Genomic DNA, 19,279 nt, shown 5'->3' with positions numbered 1-19,279 from the left:
GCAAAATAGAAACCAGGCGGAGTTGCCCGGCCCTTTTCTGCTCACGTGCTTTCTAAGAACTGGAAAGTAAATGCTTAGAAAGGCCTAAAGCTTCTTCTCTTCTCGTGGTTGCGGAGGAGGAGACTTTGCACGTCTCTTTTCGCGAGAACGTGAATCGGCTGCATAAGATGGCAGCGTGGAAGTGTTATGTATCCGCTTGGCAGGTGAGAAGTCTGGAAATGATTAAAGGATTTCTGTAAATTTCACATAGTTGTTTTATCAGGAAGAGGATTGCATCAAGTTGCAGAAATCCTTTTATGTTGCTGGACGATCTTGCTGGAGCTGAATAAAGCATACCTTAATTCTTAAATGTGTTTTTAATTAAGAGACCCCAATTCTGGAGAAAATTGATGCCTTGGTTATTAGCAAGCGTTCGTGTACTTTTTACTTTGTAAACTATTTATACTTTCCAATTAGCTGATTTAAATTTCAGGCTGGTATATCATGTGCTTCCTGTGAACCTCTGATGATTTTGTTTTTCCGGAAATATAAAATGATAGCTTCTTAAGAGTTAATATATGTGCACATGCATTTTGTCATTGATTTATTTGAAACCTTGATATATTTGACTCTTATGTATTAAGCTCTGAAGTATTACATTGTTCTCTCCTTTGTTTCTTATATTGCAGAATCTGACAAAAAGCGAACCAATCCCTTGGAGAATATGGATTAGGCAGAAATTTACAAGGTCTCGAATTCCAGAATCAGTAAGCCTTGAGTTAAAATAATAATTAAACATTACAATTACAAATTAAAATGGAATTACAAATGAAAACAGTCAAAATATATTCTTTACTACATAAAATCTCTTGTGAAAATAATGTGAATTCACCTTTGTACTTTTAAAATTGAATTATAAAGGTCTGAGTTTAACTTGCCTTTGTTTCTGATGTACCTTAAAGGGCTGTAGAATCTATATTTAGCCATTATTTTATTTCACCTAATTTCTTGCTAATTAATACCTCCTCTTTGTAGCTTTCTCTTCTGCAGAGGTAACTGATAGAGTATTCAAAAAAATGACTCTATTACTCACTCTTGCTGTAGTCTCTTCAATCACATGTAACCCAATTACTTGCCAGTAAATAATAAATTGTGATAGAAGAGGAATGAAACTCCTACTTTAAATATAGAAAGCTAAAGACAACTTTAAACTGCCTCTTTGATATTTGGAATGAAATGAGGGAAATAGCTAAATGGTAAACTGTTAAAAATGATTATTTGGGCATCTTCGTGTCATGATTAGAGAAATATGAAGATAAGCCCCAGAACTCATTAATAACTAATTTTACTTATTGTATTGGTTAATGAGAGTTTAATCTTTTTTAGGTATTTCAACCACGACCTGGTGATCATGAAAAATATGGTGGTAATCCGGAAGAGCCTCATAAACTACATTTTATCACCAGGATCAGAAGTGGAAGAAGGCGTCCTTATTGGGAGAAAGAATTGCTTGAAGAGCTTGGATTAACAAAAGTATGTAACTAATTTGTGGTGTTCAGAGATTTTTTTTCCCCCCAGCTCTAATACTCCTTTATAAATTTCTGTTGTATGAATTGTTTATTCAGAAATTGTGCTTGTAGAGTTAATAATTTGGACAAAATAGTTGTCTATGATTGGATTTTGAGATATTTGGCCACATACTAAAATAATTTATAGCTGGAACAGCTCCACATCACAACAGGTTATAACACTGATTAAACATTTGAGTTCATTTTCATTGTAAGGCAAAAGGTAAGTATCAAAAGGAAAAGAGAATCTTGATTTGCAATTGACTATTGACTCCAAATAGCCACAGTGTTTACTTGGCAACAGCTTGGAAATAATCTGATTCTAATTCTTCTGATTTTTTTTACTTTGCAGTGTAGCCTAAAGTCCTAACTTCTTGTAGTTTTGATAGAAGATAATATTTGTTGTTCAGAATTGAACTATGGAGTCCTTGGTGCACTCTGAGCTTGGTTGTTTTCCTGCAGATGTTTCATTACCAAACTAGGTACCATCAGCGCTATACAATCCTTATAGTTTCCCCTCCAAATATTAACCAAATTGCAAAGCTTTCAGGCCCTGATTATATGTTAGCATCCACTGTGCTCAACATTGGGTACTTCTAAGTAAATTATTATTTTGAGGTGTTCAAGGCAAATTTTGTTATCAGGCTGAGTGATTTTCACCCCAGGTAGCAGTTTGGAAAGAACAGTAAATTATACTAAAATTAAATCCATCTGCAAATAGCATTATTAATTGGGGTTGATTATATCCTGCCAATCACAACATTCTGTCCTTGCCAGATGGTTGGTGTGAGGATTTCTGCCTACATTCCTCTCTTTCACAGCAGAAAATAAAGGTATCCTACACAATCTCTAGGGACAAGTGCTTCTCTCTAAGTGTCATTTCTCAGAATGAAACATGTTGAACATAGAATGCAGTACCATTGGTATCTCTAGGGCTACCAGGTATGGTATACAAGGATCAGATGCCATCAGAGGACAAATTAATTTTGTAGTCCATCCAGTAGTCTGAATTTTGCAGCTTGGATCTGGCTGCAATAAGAAATAGCTATTCATAGAAATAATAAAAGAAAAGAACATCAAGGGTATTGCTCTTAATTTAGGAGCAAAAAAGGGGTTTTTGATGCTTCCTTCTATTTCAGGTTTTAAGGTGTCCTTGCACAATCACTTCAGATCTTTACTTTTGCTTTCATGGAAGCATTTTGATCTCAGTGTTAGAACTGTCAATATCTTCAGGGTCTTACCATTTTAAAATGCAGTAATGGCATGTCGGAAATGTATTTTCTTAAACTATGCTATGAAGTCAGTCTTCACAAGTTTAAAAAAGAAGTTGCTGCCTGGTTACTGAATTAAGTGTAACATGAAACTAAGTAGAATTGAAGTGGTTTTGTTTTTGAAGGATTATAACAGATGGGGGAAGAGAGTGAACAAAAAGTGTTCTAAACAGGTGATTTCTGAGAAGAAGCTTTATACTTGTGTCACAATGATTACAAATGACAGGCATAACATAGGTTTTCATTCCTCTTGTCTTTAGGAGTTTGGTCATATCATAATCAAAGCATTATGTGATATACAGATTTAATAATAAATAAGACTAAATCTGTGGGGGCATTCATTTTTTAGGTATTATCTTATGTTCATCATTAAAGAAAAAATTAAGTTCTTGCTTAGCCTTCTCTTCAGTGGGATGTGTACTATAATTGAGATACACTTCTCTAGCATATAAAACAGTTAAGAAATGGATTGTAAGAGTCAGGACAGTATTTTGCTTCTGAGGACTATATGAGATTCGGAGCAGTCACCTGGGGTTGCACAATGGCAGATAGGATGGTGAGACCTGACACAGCAGCTAATATCAGACCTCTTAACAATTCGCCTCCTCACATGTTCTTCTTCACTGCTGAATTAGTACAGAAATCAAGAATGCTTAAGGAGTCTGCATCTTTAAGCAATTATATTTATAGTTAAGTCCTTAAATGCTAAAACAAATGTTAGCTTTACAGGCAGTTCTTGTTTAATGACTGACTTGTGTAATAATGATTATTCAAATTATGTTGGTGATGAAAAAGTAACTTTATAACTAGTCCTTGTGTTTACAACCATTACAGGTCTGTAAAACAAAGGAAAGCTGAAGTAAGATCATAATCACAGTAACAGTTTTGGTTAGCAACCACTTGACTTAGTTGTTGATTCCAATGGTGGCCACTAAAGGAAAACTACCTTTAATACTAAACTAGCAAAATCAATATTGTTTTAATGTTGCTTAATATTAGTTTCTGCAGTGATTTAATATTTATTAAAATTTATTCAAACTATTACAATAGCTGTTCTCACAAATTCACTTCTGTGATGCATGTCTGATGAGCTTTGTATCACTTACAGAGATTTGATCCAGTGGTGCTTAAAAACATCCCTTCCGTGAATGCAAAACTGAAAGTCATTAAACATCTAATAAGGTTAGTAATTCTTCTCATCAGCAATATTTTGAAATTGCTTTCATATAAAAACACTAATAGGTTGTTATCCCCTTCTCTTTTTGACTATAGAATAAAACCATTAAAACTGCCTTATGGAATTCCAACTGAAGATGAAATACCTGATACCTATCTTAACAAGGTCACAGGTGAACTGATAGTTTGTCGCCACCTAAAAGAAGTGGAAAAGAACACATCTGATTCTTCATAATAATGTATTAATACTTTCTATAATAAATGTTATATTAAGTTGAGAATTGCATTACTGTAATTGCCATTTGGGGGCATAATTGTATGTTCATTTAGAACAATTTCTCTAGACTTAACTGCCTTCTCATAAAATTAGATAGCATTATTACTAAGAAGATAAAAACATTTATCTGATATTTGGGCATAATTTCTACTTAAACTGTTTGGCTGTTGTAAATGTGACAGTATAAATAATAGCAAATACACTTCAACAGCGTTTGAGATATATTTTGGTTTCTACACAGTTTACAGAAGGCTGCAACTAATAATAAAAATTGAATTTCTGTGACTATAATAATAGGTCATCCAGTCCAACCCCTACTCACCACTTCAGACAAATGGCTGTCCAGTCTCTTCTTAAAAACTTCCAATGTTGGAGCATTCACAGCTTCTGGAGGCAGGTTATTCCACTGGTTAATTATTCTAACTGTCAGGAAGTTTCTCCTTAGTTCTAGGTTGCTTTTCTCCTTGATTAGTTTCCATCTGTAGCTTCTTGTCCTGCTTTCAGGTGCTTTGGAAAATAGCTTGACTCCCTCTTCTTTGTGGCAGCCCCTGAGATATTGGAACACTGCTATCATGTCCCCCTCGTCCTTCTCTTCATTAAATTAGACATACCCAATTCTAGCAGCCGTTCCTTATATGTTTTAGCTTCCAGTCCCTAACCATCTTTGTTACTCTTCTCTGTACTCTTTCTAGAGTCTCAACATCTTTTTTACATCGTGGTGACCAAAACTGGATGCAGTATTCCAAGTGTAGCCTTACCAAGGCATTGTAAAGTGGTATTAATACTTCACGTGATCTTGATTCTATCCCTCTGTTAAGGTAGCCTAGCAGTATGTTGGCTTTTTTGGCAGCTGCAGCACACTGCTGGCTCATATTTAAATGATTGTTCACGAGGACTCCAAGAGCCCTCTCCCAGTTGCTCCTATTGAGCATGGTACCACCTATACCAGTGGTGGCGAACCTATGGCATGCGTGCCAGAGGCAGCACTCGGAGCCCTTTCTGTGGGCACATGTGCTGTTGCCCCAGCCCCCCCTCCCCCCTGCTCACCAGCAGCCTCCCTGCAGGAGAGTCGCCCACGAGTGCGGCCCACACAGAGCAGCGCAGCCAAGCACATGGAGCCGGGCAGCAGGGACAAGACTCCACCCTCCGACTCCATTGCACACAGATGATGCTGCAGTGTATGGGGGGAGGGCATGGCTGCCATGATGCTCTGGGCCACCTGGGCGATCTGCGGCGGGTCGTGGAGGTGGTAAGTGGCCCTGCGGGCAGGCGGTAAGTGGTCCTGCGGGCAGCAGGACCACTTGCAGAGTGGGCGGGAAGGAGCGAGCGGGGGCGGTTTTGGGGCACTCGGTCTCTAAAAGGTTCGCCATCACTGGTCTATACCTGTGCATTTGATTTTTCTTACCTAAATGTAGAACCTTACTTTTTTCACCATTGAATTTCATTTTATTAGATAGCGCCCAATGTTCAAGTCTGTCAAGATGCTTCTATATCTTAAGCCTATCTTCTGATCGTTGGCTATTCCTGCCAGCTTAGTGTTGTCTGCAAATTTTATGAGTTCCCCATCTATCCACTCATCCAAATTGTTGATAAAGATGTTGAAGAGCACTGAGCCCAGAACAGAGCCCTGGGGTACCCCACTACACACTTCCCTCCATGTAGATGCAGTTCCATTGAGGACCATACGCTGAGTATGGCCAATCAGCCAGCTACGAATCCATCTGAAGTCCAAGTAAATTATGTCCACAGCATTCCTCTGATCCACTAATTTTGTCACTTGGTCAAAGGATGCAATAAGATTTGTCTGGCATGATCCGTGTTTGACAAACCCATGTTGGCTTTTGGTAATGACTTTGTTTGCCTCTAAGTGTTCGCTGATTCGTTGCTTGATTATCTTTTCCAAGATCTTCCCAGGTATTGAGGTCAGGCTGATAGGTCTGTAGTTTCCTGAATCCATTTTTTTTCCTTTTTTGAAGATGGGAACTACATCAGCCCTTTTCCAGTCTTCTGATAGTTCCCCAGTGCTTCAGGATCTTTGAAAGATATAGTTCAGCGGTTCTGAGATCACATCTGCCAGTTCCTTCAGAACCTTGGGGTGTATGTAGTTTGTCTGGTCCTGGTGATATGAACTCATATAAGGTGGACAGATGCTCACTTACCATTTTTTTGCCTTGTATATCTAATCTGTTTTTTACGGTACTGTTTTTGATAGGTTGGACTGTTTTTTCCCTTTGTGTAAATACGAATGTAAAAACTGAATTGAGTAGTTCTGCTTTCTCTCTGTTGCTTGTCACCTTCTTGCCACTTTCTCCCACTAGTGGACCAATCATTTCCTTAACTTTTTTCTTGTTTTTACATGTTGAAAGAAGCTTTTTTGTTATTTTTTACTTTTGTCTCAAGCCTTAGTTCTTTTTGAGCTTAGCTTTCCTCCCTCCATCTTTGCAGGCTCAGGTTATTTGCTGATATTCTGCCTTAGTTATGTGCCCCTCTTTCCACTTTTTATATTTGTCCTTTTTGTCTTTCAATTTATCAGAGAGTTCTTTATGCAGCCATGCTGGTTTCTTTTGAGAGTTGTTACTTTTCTTCTTCATTGGTATTGTGCTAGACTAGGCTTTTATTATCTCACTTTTCAAAATTTCCCAAGCTTCTTGAGTTGTTTTCCCCTTGAGGATTCTCATCCATTGAATCCTTCCCAAGCTCTCTAAGTTTATTCAAATTAGCTCTCTTAAAGTCCAAGACTCTAGTTTGACTGTATTCTATTGCTTGTGCTTGCATAATGTTGAATTCCAATATTGCATGGTCACTCCCCCCATGAGATTCCTGTGATTTCAATATCTTCTATCATTTCATCTCTGTTAATGAGAATTAAATCCAATATGACTGATCCCCTAGTTCCCTTCTCTACTTTTTGAAAGACAAAGTTGTCTGCTAGATTTGTCAGGAATCTGTTTGATCTTCCACTTGGTGCAGAGTTTGTCTCCCAGTTGATGTCAGGGTAATTAAAGTCTCCCATTACTATTGTGATGTGCTTCCTACACACCTTAGTTAGCTGACTAGCAAAAAGTTCATCTATTACCTCTGTTTGGTTGGGTGGCCTGTAGTATACACCTATGGCAGTATCATTTTCCCCCTTTTATATTGACCCAAATGCATTCAAGACAGTTTTCATCATTGTTGTGCTCTATTTCTGTAGAAATGTAGTTATTTCTTACATAGAGAGCAACTGCACCTCCTCTTTTATTTGGTCTGTTTCTTTTAAATAATTTAAATTCCTCTAGCTGTGTGTTCCATTTATGGGTTTCATCCCACCAAGTTTCCGTAATGGTAACAATATCCTATCTGCCCTCATTTATCTGAATTTCTAATTCACCCTCTTTGTTGCTCATGCTCTGTACGTTGGTGTATAGACATTTGAGTCCTTTATGACTAACCCTGTGTTTACTTTCTACATAACCTATGTGGTGCCTGAGTTCCCCTATTTTCTTACTACTATTGATTAAACTAATTTGAATGTTTCACTGGCCATTGTTAGTCATATAAAAGTTGATTTATGTAATTGTGAATAACACAAAAATGCAACATTTCTCAATAAATTGATTGTCATCATCAGGCAGATACAGTCAATAGTCAGTTAATTGTAAATAGGCCACATGATTGGTCCATCATTTTCATATATTTTTTTCAAAAATAACGAGTTCTTTGCAGTAATCTTACCTCTATTTTTTTTTTAGTATTTCTATTTTGATTGTTTGAGGATCTTCCTTTTGTAACTGACTCTCAGGAGGCAGCCTGCAGCCAGATTTGCTCCTACTGGAGTTCAGGCAGATGTATTTCTATATCTTGTTTTATGTGAGAAATTCACTTGCAAGTATTTATATTGTTTTCCCCCTTTCATTTGGGGAACTTTTCCATTTTCAGAAAGAAGTCATCTTAAATACTGTATATGAATGGTGATCTTGTATCCTGGCATGTACCAAATTTTACTTATGTCATTTCTGGTTCGTCAGCATTTCAGCTGAACTGTTTTGTTTGGAAAATCCTCATATGTTTAAAGAGATCTGATTCTCCTGACATTCATATTACCTTTTTTTAAATTAATATAATTTCATAGACTTTTTTGTTTTATGGGAAATATGAATATGATTGCTTCCTGGACACTTTATATACTGTTTCTCTGCCAGGAAATCCATACTTAACAGCTTTTAAAGTGTTAAAATTAAAGCATGAATGAAGATCTATTTAGAAGCTGATTGCACATATTTTCAGATCTGCACTTGTTTCACAGTACATACATAACGAAGTAGTCCAGAAATAATGTAGCATATTTCTAATTCATTAGTCAAATTTTAAGTCTCTTACTAGATCTAATGTACTACTTTGAATTAATTTTTTTGTCCCCTCATGTGTTACTTCTATGAATCAATCAATAATGATTGATTGATCACATCAGGGAAAACTGTTATGTGTTGAATATACATTTACCCAGTCTATGTAGATAATGGAAATTACCCATTACTAAAACATTTGCTTTGGATTTCTGCCTGATTTTTTTTTTCAACCCAAGATGATCTGAGCAATTCTCTTCAACAAGCTTATAGTATGTTTGTGATGCTAACTTAATTTCAGGAACTTTCATTATATTCCCAGTGTAATGTTATGAGTTCACGGAATTCAGGCCACTTTGTACATGTAATTTAGTTGGACTCCAAAAGGGGGAGCAACATTAGACAAGTTGCAGCTAGCTTATAGCTAATAGTGACTCTATGGAGAAGTCCATTTTGACTGTCTACAAAAAGCAGTATTCCCCTGGATTTCGGTTAATGCCCAATCCTTCAAAACTAGGCCTTTCAGTTTTCCCAGCTTGGCTTAGAGCCTGTGAGAATATAAAATCCTATGCACAAGTAGGCCTCCCCAGATGACATAAGTGTTTTTCTTTGGAGCCTTTGGCTTATTCCATTGGTTGTCACATTCTTTTATACATTCATTGTGCAGTTTTATGCTGTTCTAACTGGGTGATTGAAAATATTTTCACATCTTTCCCCAGTTCACCACTAAGGATGAATCACCTTACTTACACTAAATGCTGTAGTGTAGATGAGTCCTGTTGGTTTTCCTCCATAGACTAAAGTTAAAAGGATATAATAGTGTGGTGGAACAAAGAGTGGGAAAAAAGAAAGTCTCATAATGGGAATAAAAACCTGTTTGTATGAAATGTGATTGCAACCATAAAATAGCAATATTGCTTTATTTTCCGCAGAAGTTGGCACAACTTTATTTTTGTAGAATTTAGCAAATAGATATTGCTAATTTTACATAAAAATTGGGATAAGGATGAAATGTCAGCATCTTTGTTCTAGATTTTTAATATCCATTTGTTTTGTAAAACTTGGCTCTTGCAACAACGTCATTGGCATAGTCATTCTTTGTAGTGCCTATGTCCATTCGCTCATAGCTTTGGACATTTTTAAGTCCTGCATTGTATGCTGAAATTCCACCTATCATTTAAAAAGTGAATGGACAAATAAAAGTTACATTAAGAACATAATGCAGGCATTCTTCAAGTACTAAGACAAATTGTAAATTGAATCTAGATTGGATTAACCATACTCCTGATACAAAATAAGTTAAATAGCTGATTAGAGATAAACCACAGTATTAAGGACAGAAGATTTTTTTCTTTCTACTTAGTAGAAGTAAGTAAAAGTTTTGGAATAATTTTGCCTGCGATAGTCTACAAACATGCATTTGAAGGGCTTTTTCAATTTATATACTCATAAGATTACCCCTTTAAAGTTTTTTTAAAGGATGCTTCTAACAATGCATAATTTCTATTCTTATCAGAAAGTTAAGCAGAGGTTTTATTTAAATATACTAGAAGATAGGAAATAATATCTTTTGCAATTAACGTATCATGAAACATAACATTTATAAAATTCTGCTTTTATACAGGTAGTCCTTGACTTATGACTTATTCAGGGACCGTTCAAAATTACAATGATACTAAATGAAGGACATATGACCTGTACTCAAGAGTTATAGTTGCTGCAGTACTTCTATAGTCCTGTGATGAAACTTCAGATGTTTGGCAATTAATCTGCCCTACAAATGACTGCTGGGAAACTCCAACTTGTTGGGCAATAATAAAATAATAAAAAAGGATTGGTTGGAAACAAAAACTATTATATCATAAATGAATGCTAGAGCAAATATTTCCCTTCTAAAGATCTCATCTTTGGCTGAGATTTTCCATTTTCTTCTCCAAACTAGAGAACCATTATCATATGGTATAAATAATGAGTCACATGGAAAAATGATATGAAGGATCTGGACATAAAACAGATTCTATGTAGATTTTAGTAAAATGATATTTTATACCTTTGAGCTGCTGTTCGTTTGTCCATAATGGAATTTTTTTTTTAATCTCGTCTATCATGCTACAGAGAATGAGAGTAGCCTGATTAATGTGTTCCTCACTGTCCCAGGTGCCAACTAGTTTATGATATCTTCTATCCACCTGAAAAATGATATTGCTTTTGATTATTCTGTAATAATTATTGCTATGATTATATTATGCCAGGATAGTTTAATTACTTTACAAGCTAATAATTAAAAAATACAGATCAGTTACCAAAAGCGATGTACAGTCAGAATACGGGAAAGATACTATAAAGAGGGGGGGGCAGAGAGTGTATGTAGTGAGAAATGGAAAAACCTTCCATTATACAAGGCTATATTTTGCTTGGGGACAATTATAATCACCTTATAATTACTCCAAAATCGCTTTGCTTAGAGTTGTTGAACATGGGGTACTGTGGGTTTCTTAATTTATAACAAAAGTCTTTACCTGCATTAATCCAAATCCATTTCCATGGTCACCCCAACCATCTTCTAGGATAGTTCCAGCATGTGATTCTCGAGACATAATAGCAGCAATCACAGCAGCATCAATATTTGTTTTTTCACTGACACGCTTAATCTTCATTTTATATTTCTCTAAATTGTTTAGATCTCTCCTTGCAATTATTTTTGAAGCTTCAACCCCTTGCAGAGAGAACACAAACATACATGAGAAATGTGCTTCTGATTAAAAATAACAGTTGGAATTAAACTAAACAGAACAGCTATCTTTTTGCTGTTATGTTTAAGGATTTGATCAAATAGGAAACCCATCTCCATTATAATGGTCAATGTGTCACTGATGGCTACTATTGATGAGTTTATCACTAACTTTGTTAAAATTTTTTGTTTCTGGAAAACTAAAGTGCTTCATGGACATAGCCATTGCTTTCTTAAAAAAAAAAAAAATTCACTTTCTCAATCGAATCCACATTTCCAGCAATATTCCATTCTAGCATCTGAATTAACTACATTAGAAGCTGTTTTTGAAATTAAAGTAAATGCTGCTACCTAGATAAGCATCAAATAAAATCTAGAACTGATAGTGTTATCTAGTTGGGTAATGAAACAACCAAGCCTATACATCAAGGACATCATGGCCAATTTAGTGTAATGGTTAGGCTAGAAAACGGAAGACCATAAATTCTAGTCCTGCCTTAGACATCAAGTCTGCTGGGTGATCTTGAGCGACTCTCTCTTAGCCTTAGAAAGAAGCAGCGGTGGGATTCAGCTGGTTCGCACCAGTTCTGCTGAACTGGTAGCTACTTTTTTGTTGACTTTGGAGAACCGGCTAAAGCCCTAGCCCTTTTTCGCCCATTTCCAGAAGTCCGTTCTGAGATGGGGAGGCCTCCCAGGTCCAGAATGGCTCACTGGAAGTGCATGGACACCACTTCCAGAAGTCCCTTCTGGGCCTCGGAGGCCCAGACCCAGAACAGACTTCCGGAAGCAGTATCCACGCACAGAACTGATTATTCAGGAATTTGAATCTCACTACTGGAAAGAAGGCAAGACAAACCACTTCCAAAGTCTTGCCAAGAAAACTGTAGGGATTAGTGAGTAAAAAAATTGACTTGAAGGTACACAGACACAAAAAGAGCATTCAAGTATGTATTAAATTTATTGTGTAAGTAAAAAAAAAACCAGGAAGTAGGACATAGGAACCAAAATAATATATTTACAGAAAGGACAGCAGCCAATAAGTGAGTGGCTCTTATGGCAAAAGCAGGGGTGTGGGAAAGATGTTAAAGAAAAGAATAAAAACAGGATAAAAGCAAGCAAGCAGAAGTAATATTCAGGAATCATAGCAAAGACTACAGAATGAAGCACAGTGAAGACGTAATAGTAAATGCCAAAGAAAAGGCCTCTCAATTCCCATTCTTAAGAGGAGACAGAAACCCTTACTTGTTTAAGAATATAGTTCTATTGCTGTAGGGATATAATTGTGCAATTATATATATTGTATAAAGCAAATCTAATCACTGTGTTTAAGCAATTTGAATAGTTGCAATGAACATCTTTTTTTTTCCAAAGAAGAAGAAAAGGAACATACAGACTTAAGCACAGTTACACATTGAACAGAAAAGAGAATAAACATTTATATCACATCAATGTTAACATTATACATATATTCCAACATAGATGATAGTTAATCTTACCCCCAAAATCCAAGCCTTCTTGTTTTCCAGTTTCAAGAGAAGCTCCAGTGGTATCTACATCCATTATGTTACCGTAATAAGAAGAATGAGCTGTTATAGAGGCATTAAATTACTGTCTGGTCACAAAATGTCTTAGGCAATCTATTGCAAAGAAATTCTGTTTTGCGTTATCTGAAGCTGGCAATAATCATCATAATGTCCTGATCTAAATCAGTGGTTCTTAACCTTTTTGAACGAATTGCCCCCTTGAGCCAATGAGGAAGTTGTCATCGCCCCCCTCCCCCAACATAACCTCTCAATCACAACATAGGAAATAATTCTTCAATTTATGCAAACACTTTTTTTGTTTTCTTTAAAATTGTCATCAGGATATATGATGCAAATAATTTATTTCCAGTCTTTTTGCCATATCTCAACTGTGTGAAAAATTTTGGTGCCACCCGTCACTTTATTCCCAAACTTCGTGATGCATGTATTTCATTATTATCTTATTTATTCAAGACACTTAAATGTAATGACCATTGAAAACAAAATTCAACTGCAAGAAAGTGAAATGCCCGAAAAGAAAAACAGTAACATTTAATGATTGAATTACAAGTGAAATTTAAGATGCAAAAAGAAATATAAAAAGGGCATAAGAACAAACCGCAATGCAGGAATTAAGAATTTCAAGACGAAAACTCTGAAACTAAATTAAGATTCGAGGAAAGTATATATAGTCACGCACACTGTAAAAAGGATTAAAAAGTCACAAAGAAAATATAATATCGAACTGGAGTGCATGCTAAAAAAGTACAATACAAAGAGGCACACAAAATAGCATGCGATGTTTCGAAAGAAGCACTCCCCCCTCCATCACTGCCCATTCTGGCCAATGGTGAGCCACTGTATGGGTAGAGCAGGGGTAAGCAACCCAAAAAACTCAAAGAGCCACTTGGACCCGTTTCCCACCGAAAACAAAACACTGGGAGCCGCAAAACCCTTTTGACATCTAAAATGAAGATAACACTGCATATATCCTTTTTTACCTTTAATATATATATATATATATATATATATATATATCTTCAGTGTTATCTTCATTTTAGATGTCAAAAGGGTCTCTCCCTCCCTCCCTCCCTCTTTCTGCCCTTGGTCTGCCAGTCCTCTTCCCCCACTCAGTGTGTGTGTGTGAGAGAGGGGGGGGGAGAGAGAGGCACTTGCGCTTTCTCTTTCTCTTTTTCTCTTTCCTCTCTCCCTCTCTCTTTCCTCTCCCTCCCTCCCCCTTTTTTCTCCAGGTGAGGAGAGAGGGGGGAGAGAGAAGCACTTGCACTTCCTCTCTCTTTCCTCTCTTTTTCTCTTTCCCCTCTCCCTCTCTCTTTCTCTCTTTCCTCTCCCTCCCCCCTTCTTTCTCCAGGTGAGGAGAGGGGGGGAGAGAGAGGCACTTGCGCTTCCTCTCTCTCTTTCCTCTCTTTCTCTTTTTCTCTTTCCCCTCTCCCTCTCTCTTTCTCTCTTTCCTCTCCCTCCCTCCCCCTTTTTTCTCCAGGTGAGGAGAAAGAGAGAGAGAGAGAGAGAAAATGGAAGGCAGAGGGCACCAAAGGGGCGGGGAGGGGGGGGCAGGAGGCAGCAGAAGACCCCGTCGCTGCTGGAGGCACCCAGCTTCGCTGCCCGCCAGGCCTGCAGGGATGCCCAGGCTCACAGTCATGTTGGCAGGCCATCCCACGTGCCGCTGGCGTCCCTGAGCTCAAGTGGGGGCCACAGGGCATCTGCAGAATGCCCTGCCCGTTGGCTGCATCACCAAGCCTCCCCTCGTGCCACCAGTGTCCCCGGGCTTAACTCGCAGGACATCTGCAGAACACCCCCATCAGCTGCTGGAGGAGCTGGAGCTGCTCCACAACGCACAATGCTCCCGGCCATCCACGACCCACCAGCATCGCCCAGGGAGTGATGCCCCCGCCAGCCACCACCCCAGCCAGGACTGCCGCCTGGGGGGCAACAGGAGGAAGAAGGGGAGGAGGAGGAGGGCAAGGAAGCCAGTGCCGGACCCCAGGAGGCGCTCCCGTGGGTCTGGTTGGAAAATGCCTCCCCCTCCCTTTCTCTCCCTCCCAGCTTCTACTCACCTCTCAAAGCAGCCAGGACTCTGGCGCACCTTCCCAGCCAGCTAGGCCAACAGTCCCATGGCTGGGGATTGCAGGGGCAGCTCTCCCTCAGGGCCGCGGCTTGCAGGAAAGCTGGCCCGCTAGGCTGAGGCTCTGGTGGGCTGCTCCCAGCGGGGATCCTGGGATCCCCTGCGTGGTTCCCTGGCCACGTGCACCTGGTACGGGGCCAGCCAGGGAAATGGACTTCCTGGCTGCGCTTGTCCCAGGAGGCGGGGCACTCGGGCTCAGGGCCAACCAGGAGCCCTGTGAGGGGGCAAATCCACATCAGAGAGAGAGAGAGAGAGAGAGAGAGAGAGAGAGAGAGAGAGAAGTACAAGTGCCTCTCTCTATCTCTCTCCAAATGGCGGAGGAGGCTTGGAGCCGCAGGGGCAGGCTCAAAAATGTCCCCAAAACTTCTTGCTCCATCACCCCCATATCGCCCCCTTTTCGTTCCTTCGCCCCCACGTCACCCCTTTTCATTCCATCGCCCCCCTGAAAAATGAAATTGCCCCCTGGGGGGCGATATCGCCCAGGTCAAGAACCACTGATCTAAATAAGTATATATTCTATTATAACTCTTGTGTCTGTAACCTTTAACTGGATGAAATGAGGCAGCATAAAACAATTTTTTTGAATCAAGGTATTTCAAATGGGCTAACTTACAGGATGTATGACCTAACTTTGACTATACAGTTCAACATGGATTACTATCAAAGGAGAAACATCTCAGAATATCTCCCTGAATTTCTAAAAGCTTTTCAAATACATTAGAAGCTCTGCCATTGTGGAAAACACTGAGACTTCTGGTAAAGAAATAATTCTGAAACAATAATCCAAAGCATCACAGGTTCTCTCGTTTCAACTATAAGCATACACCAGTCATTTAGAAGAATGCTTCTGAAAAGATGTATTTCTATAATGCTATCTCCGTCACTAAGCAGATTAGCAAAATAGCCCATATTATACATATAAATAATTGTACTTTATGTTTAGAAAGGAAAATTAAAATAGGTATATCTTCATTTTACTTGTTCTGTCTAGCCCATTAATTCAGTGGAATGGACATTAATTAGGCCAGCTTCATAGCCAGTATAGTTTTTCTACTAATTTGGGGAATTATCAGAAAACATGGAGATAAGGTTGGATCCTGCAGATTGAAGCCTGATGGGATTCAGCATGACTTAATTTCACCTTCTTGACAGGGAGAGCATGTAGAGTACTGAAAACTGTAAAAAATATCCTTTTCCATGAACTGAACCATTTTCCAACCCAGTAAGGGAGATTCACGTTATGCTACTGCTCCCAGTTGCTTGGATTGCTAGGAATCATAACACTGCACTCAGTCTAAATTAAGAAGAAGGGGGGGGGGGAACCTTAAAAGAAGGAAGCAAAAGCACTAATGCTCTACTAGGCCCAAAATTAGCTATTAAGGCACACAACTTTATAAATACTTTTGGCAAAATTAAACCACAACATTTAGCACATAAATGACTAGCTCTTTTGTAACCCTCACCCTGACCACTGCCTACCAATAGTTACATATTTTATAACAAATAAAATAAATACCTTCCATGATTCTCTGATCTCTATAGTCACTTTCGATTCTGTGTTGAACAATGAAAAGGGCATGTGGTTTCAACATCCTATTAGCTGATTAAACAGGATGTTAGTTGCAATACTTGGGAAATAACATAATTATATGTCAGGAAAGTACCAAATCAAAGGGGATTGTCACATACCTGATTGGATTTCTTGGAATAACATCAATCATGTTCATTGTACATTTTTAGTTGCATAGATTTTTTGTTAATGGGACTCATGAATATATAATTATTTTGAAAATTACTCTGAAAATAGATAGTATTTTATTGGAAAGTTTGTCTGAAAGTCAGGCTTATGTCTTTAAACCATTTATTATATAATGATTGTTTTATGGATTTCTCCAGACTTCAAACTATCCTAATGCATAGTGACATAATTTTCAATTTAACTGTGTTTTAATGGCTCAGTATGAGCCCTATGATTTGGCCATTTCAAAGGCACCTGAAATGGTTTCTTGTTGAATCTATAACAAAAGTAAAACTTATTATCTATGTTTTGCAAGCATCCTTCTGGCAAGGCTTCCTCAGAGCAAGGGTTCAGAAATATGGATCACCTTGCACTATTTATAGTCTATGTGGAATTTGAATTTGTTAAGTTGTTGGTGACTGGAGGTTTAATGATGCACCCAGACCAGGCAAAGGCTTTCTTCTGGCTATCCCAGAGTGATTTCCACCTGTGTCGATGGGGCTCGGTGGCCAGTCCACCATTATGCAGGACAGCCAGCCCCCATGTGCTTGCTGGCTTCTGTATGTGGGGGCTGATAGTGTCAGGCAGTGGATCTGGAAGTGAAGCTCTGCTGACCATCTTCGTGCTGGCGGCGGCGGCGGAAGGCAGGATCTGGCATGCGGGCACCCTTTGCTGCTGCTGCCACACATTGTCCCGTGTACGCCTCCAGGCGGGGAGGGTGTTTGCCACAGCTCACCTTCCCCCGCCAGTGCCCCCACCAGTGCAAGATGGTCGGCAGTTTTGCTTTCAGATCAGCGGCCGGCCAGGCTTGGCGATGCAGGGATCACGCCACCGCCTCCTGTTTCTGTGTGTGGTTGGCCAGTCAAGGGGCTCAGAGCAGCAGCCACCGCCCCCATCAGAGCCACCCTGTAGATAGGACACGCACCAGGTGAGGGCTCCTTTCTGGCTGTCCTGGGGCCATCTCCACTCACGCCAATGGGGCTGCACTGCGGAAGGGAAATGGTGGCTCTGATTTCACTCACTCTCCCACCAAAACTGTTCCTTTTATATGTTCCCTCACGCTGCCCAGCTCTTACAGCTGTTCCCGGACTGCACATGCATGGATGGGGAGGGGGAAGAGCCCAGAAATGGTATGTGTGCCCCCAGGGACGGCTCTGCGTGCCGCCTGTGGCACACGTGCCATAGGTTCGTCACCACTGTAGTAGGGAGTGGTGGGTTTTTATACCTTCTTGAGCTTTTGTTTGGAGTTTTCCTGTGGTATGAACTTTGACCTGAGTCTGAATGTGCTTTTCTGGTATTCTGATGGTAGTGGGTTAATCCTATTATGTCCCAAAGGTCATATCTTGCTTCCCTGGGGCTGTGGATTTTTTGGTGTGAGGGATTGTTGATTCTTGGGATCTTTCTTTCTAATCCAAGCTTCCTGACTCCAATCTTTCTGACAAGATTATCACATCTGCATTTCTATAGACCTAGTTTGTTTGGGGCAGAGAGACTTGGGGTGGAGGGTTGGTTTCTGCCTTTAAAATCCTTTGGGGAAATATATTCTGTCTTTTTAATATTTCCCAAAATATTTCTTTCTCTGGATTCTTCCCACAGATTAAAGGAAAGATTTAAACTAGACAAAAAAGACTATGGTTTTGAGCTAGCTAAAAAATGAATTGGAAATCCTACTATGTGGTAATGATGATCATATAATTGCCAAGATCTATACAATGTTATTAAAATTGAATTTGGAAAGTGAACATATAAAACACTGTATGATCCAGTGGGCAAGGAATTTGGGTATAATGTGATATTTGAACAATGGGAGAATATTTGGATAAAAGGCTTAAAATTCACATTAAATTATAACCTAAAAGAAAGCTTTTACAAAATGATGTATTGCTGATATTTAACATCAGATAAGTTATATACAATGTATAAAGGTATTTCAAATGAATGTTGTAAATGTAAAGAAGGGACTTTTTATCATTTATGGTGGAGATGTGATAAGGCAAAGAAATATTGGAGTAGGATTCATATATTAATGCAGAAAATTCTTGAAGTGAACATAAAGATCAAACCAGAAACTTTCCTTCTGGGCCTAATGGAAAGAGAACTGGAAAAAAAATTGGACCTGTTTTTATATATGGTGACGGCAGCAAGATTGCTCTATGCACAAAAGTGGAAGGATGCCTTGATTTCTACCATGGACAAATGGTTAAAGCTGATGGAATTAGCAGAAATGGCTAATTGACTTGTGCTGATAAAGAAAAGAACATAAGTACTTTTGTTTCTACTTGGAAACCGCTTCTGGACTTTGTGCTTGAGGTGGAAAAAAATGATATTATGATTTTGGGTTTTACCGATTATTAGACTGATTTGCCAATACAGAAATGGCTAGTGCATATTACTATAGAAATGTAAAAAGTTGTTTGATTTTAATGTCTGATTTTACTGCAACAGAGTCAGAAGTCAATGCCTTTTGTTTCTTCCCCTCCCTTTCTTCACACCTTTTTTGTTTTCCCTTTTTCTACTGTTGTCCCCTATTTGCTTTTGTATTTTCACATTT

The 19,279-nt window shown here is 38.8% G+C and overlaps 2 protein-coding genes across 5 annotated transcripts; one reads left to right on the top strand and one right to left on the bottom strand.

Annotated features, from left to right (window-relative positions):
* The first annotated feature begins 69 nt into the window (after nucleotides 1-69).
* MRPL30 (mitochondrial ribosomal protein L30) lies at nucleotides 70-10,427 on the top strand. Of its 3 annotated transcripts, XM_039340596.1 has the most exons (6): nucleotides 70-203; nucleotides 669-746; nucleotides 1,366-1,512; nucleotides 3,927-4,000; nucleotides 4,091-4,233; nucleotides 10,221-10,427. In XM_039340596.1, the coding sequence occupies exons 1-5, from the start codon at nucleotides 168-170 to the stop codon at nucleotides 4,227-4,229; spliced, it is 474 nt and encodes a 157-aa protein (XP_039196530.1). In that variant the 5' UTR covers nucleotides 70-167; the 3' UTR covers nucleotides 4,230-4,233; nucleotides 10,221-10,427. The 3 variants fall into 3 exon arrangements, with proteins under 3 accessions (XP_039196530.1, XP_039196529.1, XP_039196531.1); XM_039340595.1 differs by lacking the exon at nucleotides 10,221-10,427 and having other exon boundaries at nucleotides 4,091-4,272; XM_039340597.1 differs by lacking the exons at nucleotides 70-203; nucleotides 10,221-10,427 and adding an exon at nucleotides 343-410 and having other exon boundaries at nucleotides 4,091-4,272.
* On the bottom strand, nucleotides 8,002-17,971 carry LYG2 (lysozyme g2). Of its 2 annotated transcripts, none has more exons than XM_039340593.1 (5): nucleotides 16,507-17,971; nucleotides 12,824-12,913; nucleotides 11,116-11,312; nucleotides 10,647-10,785; nucleotides 8,002-9,766 (listed from the first exon to the last, which is right to left on the bottom strand). In XM_039340593.1, the coding sequence occupies exons 1-5, from the start codon at nucleotides 16,580-16,582 to the stop codon at nucleotides 9,633-9,635; spliced, it is 636 nt and encodes a 211-aa protein (XP_039196527.1). In that variant the 5' UTR covers nucleotides 16,583-17,971; the 3' UTR covers nucleotides 8,002-9,632. The 2 variants fall into 2 exon arrangements, with proteins under 2 accessions (XP_039196527.1, XP_039196528.1); XM_039340594.1 differs by having other exon boundaries at nucleotides 12,824-12,877; nucleotides 16,507-17,970.
* Nucleotides 17,972-19,279: the final 1,308 nt, after the last annotated feature.

The sequence above is a fragment of the Crotalus tigris genome, unplaced genomic scaffold, assembly GCF_016545835.1.
Source record: "Crotalus tigris isolate CLP2741 ecotype Arizona unplaced genomic scaffold, ASM1654583v1 scf7180000017753.6788120, whole genome shotgun sequence".
Taxonomy (NCBI): Eukaryota; Metazoa; Chordata; class Lepidosauria; order Squamata; family Viperidae; genus Crotalus; species Crotalus tigris.
Note: the sequence above shows the minus strand (reverse complement) of the source record. Positions and strands in the feature narration are given on the sequence as shown.

Bases quoted from the DNA above. Each gene is read 5' to 3' on its own strand.
- LYG2 (XM_039340593.1), bottom strand. From the start codon at position 16,582: ATGTTGAAACCACATGCCCTTTTCATTGTTCAACACAGAATCGAAAGT. The intron at 11,313-12,823 runs GTAAGATTAACT...TCTCTCTGCAAG, and splicing joins AGAAGGCTTGGATTTTGGGG to GGGTTGAAGCTTCAAAAATA. The intron at 10,786-11,115 runs GTAAAGACTTTT...ATCATTTTTCAG, and splicing joins ATGGATTTGGATTAATGCAG to GTGGATAGAAGATATCATAA.
- MRPL30 (XM_039340596.1), top strand. From the start codon at position 168: ATGGCAGCGTGGAAGTGTTATGTATCCGCTTGGCAG. The intron at 204-668 runs GTGAGAAGTCTG...CTTATATTGCAG, and splicing joins GTTATGTATCCGCTTGGCAG to AATCTGACAAAAAGCGAACC. The intron at 1,513-3,926 runs GTATGTAACTAA...TATCACTTACAG, and splicing joins AAGAGCTTGGATTAACAAAA to AGATTTGATCCAGTGGTGCT.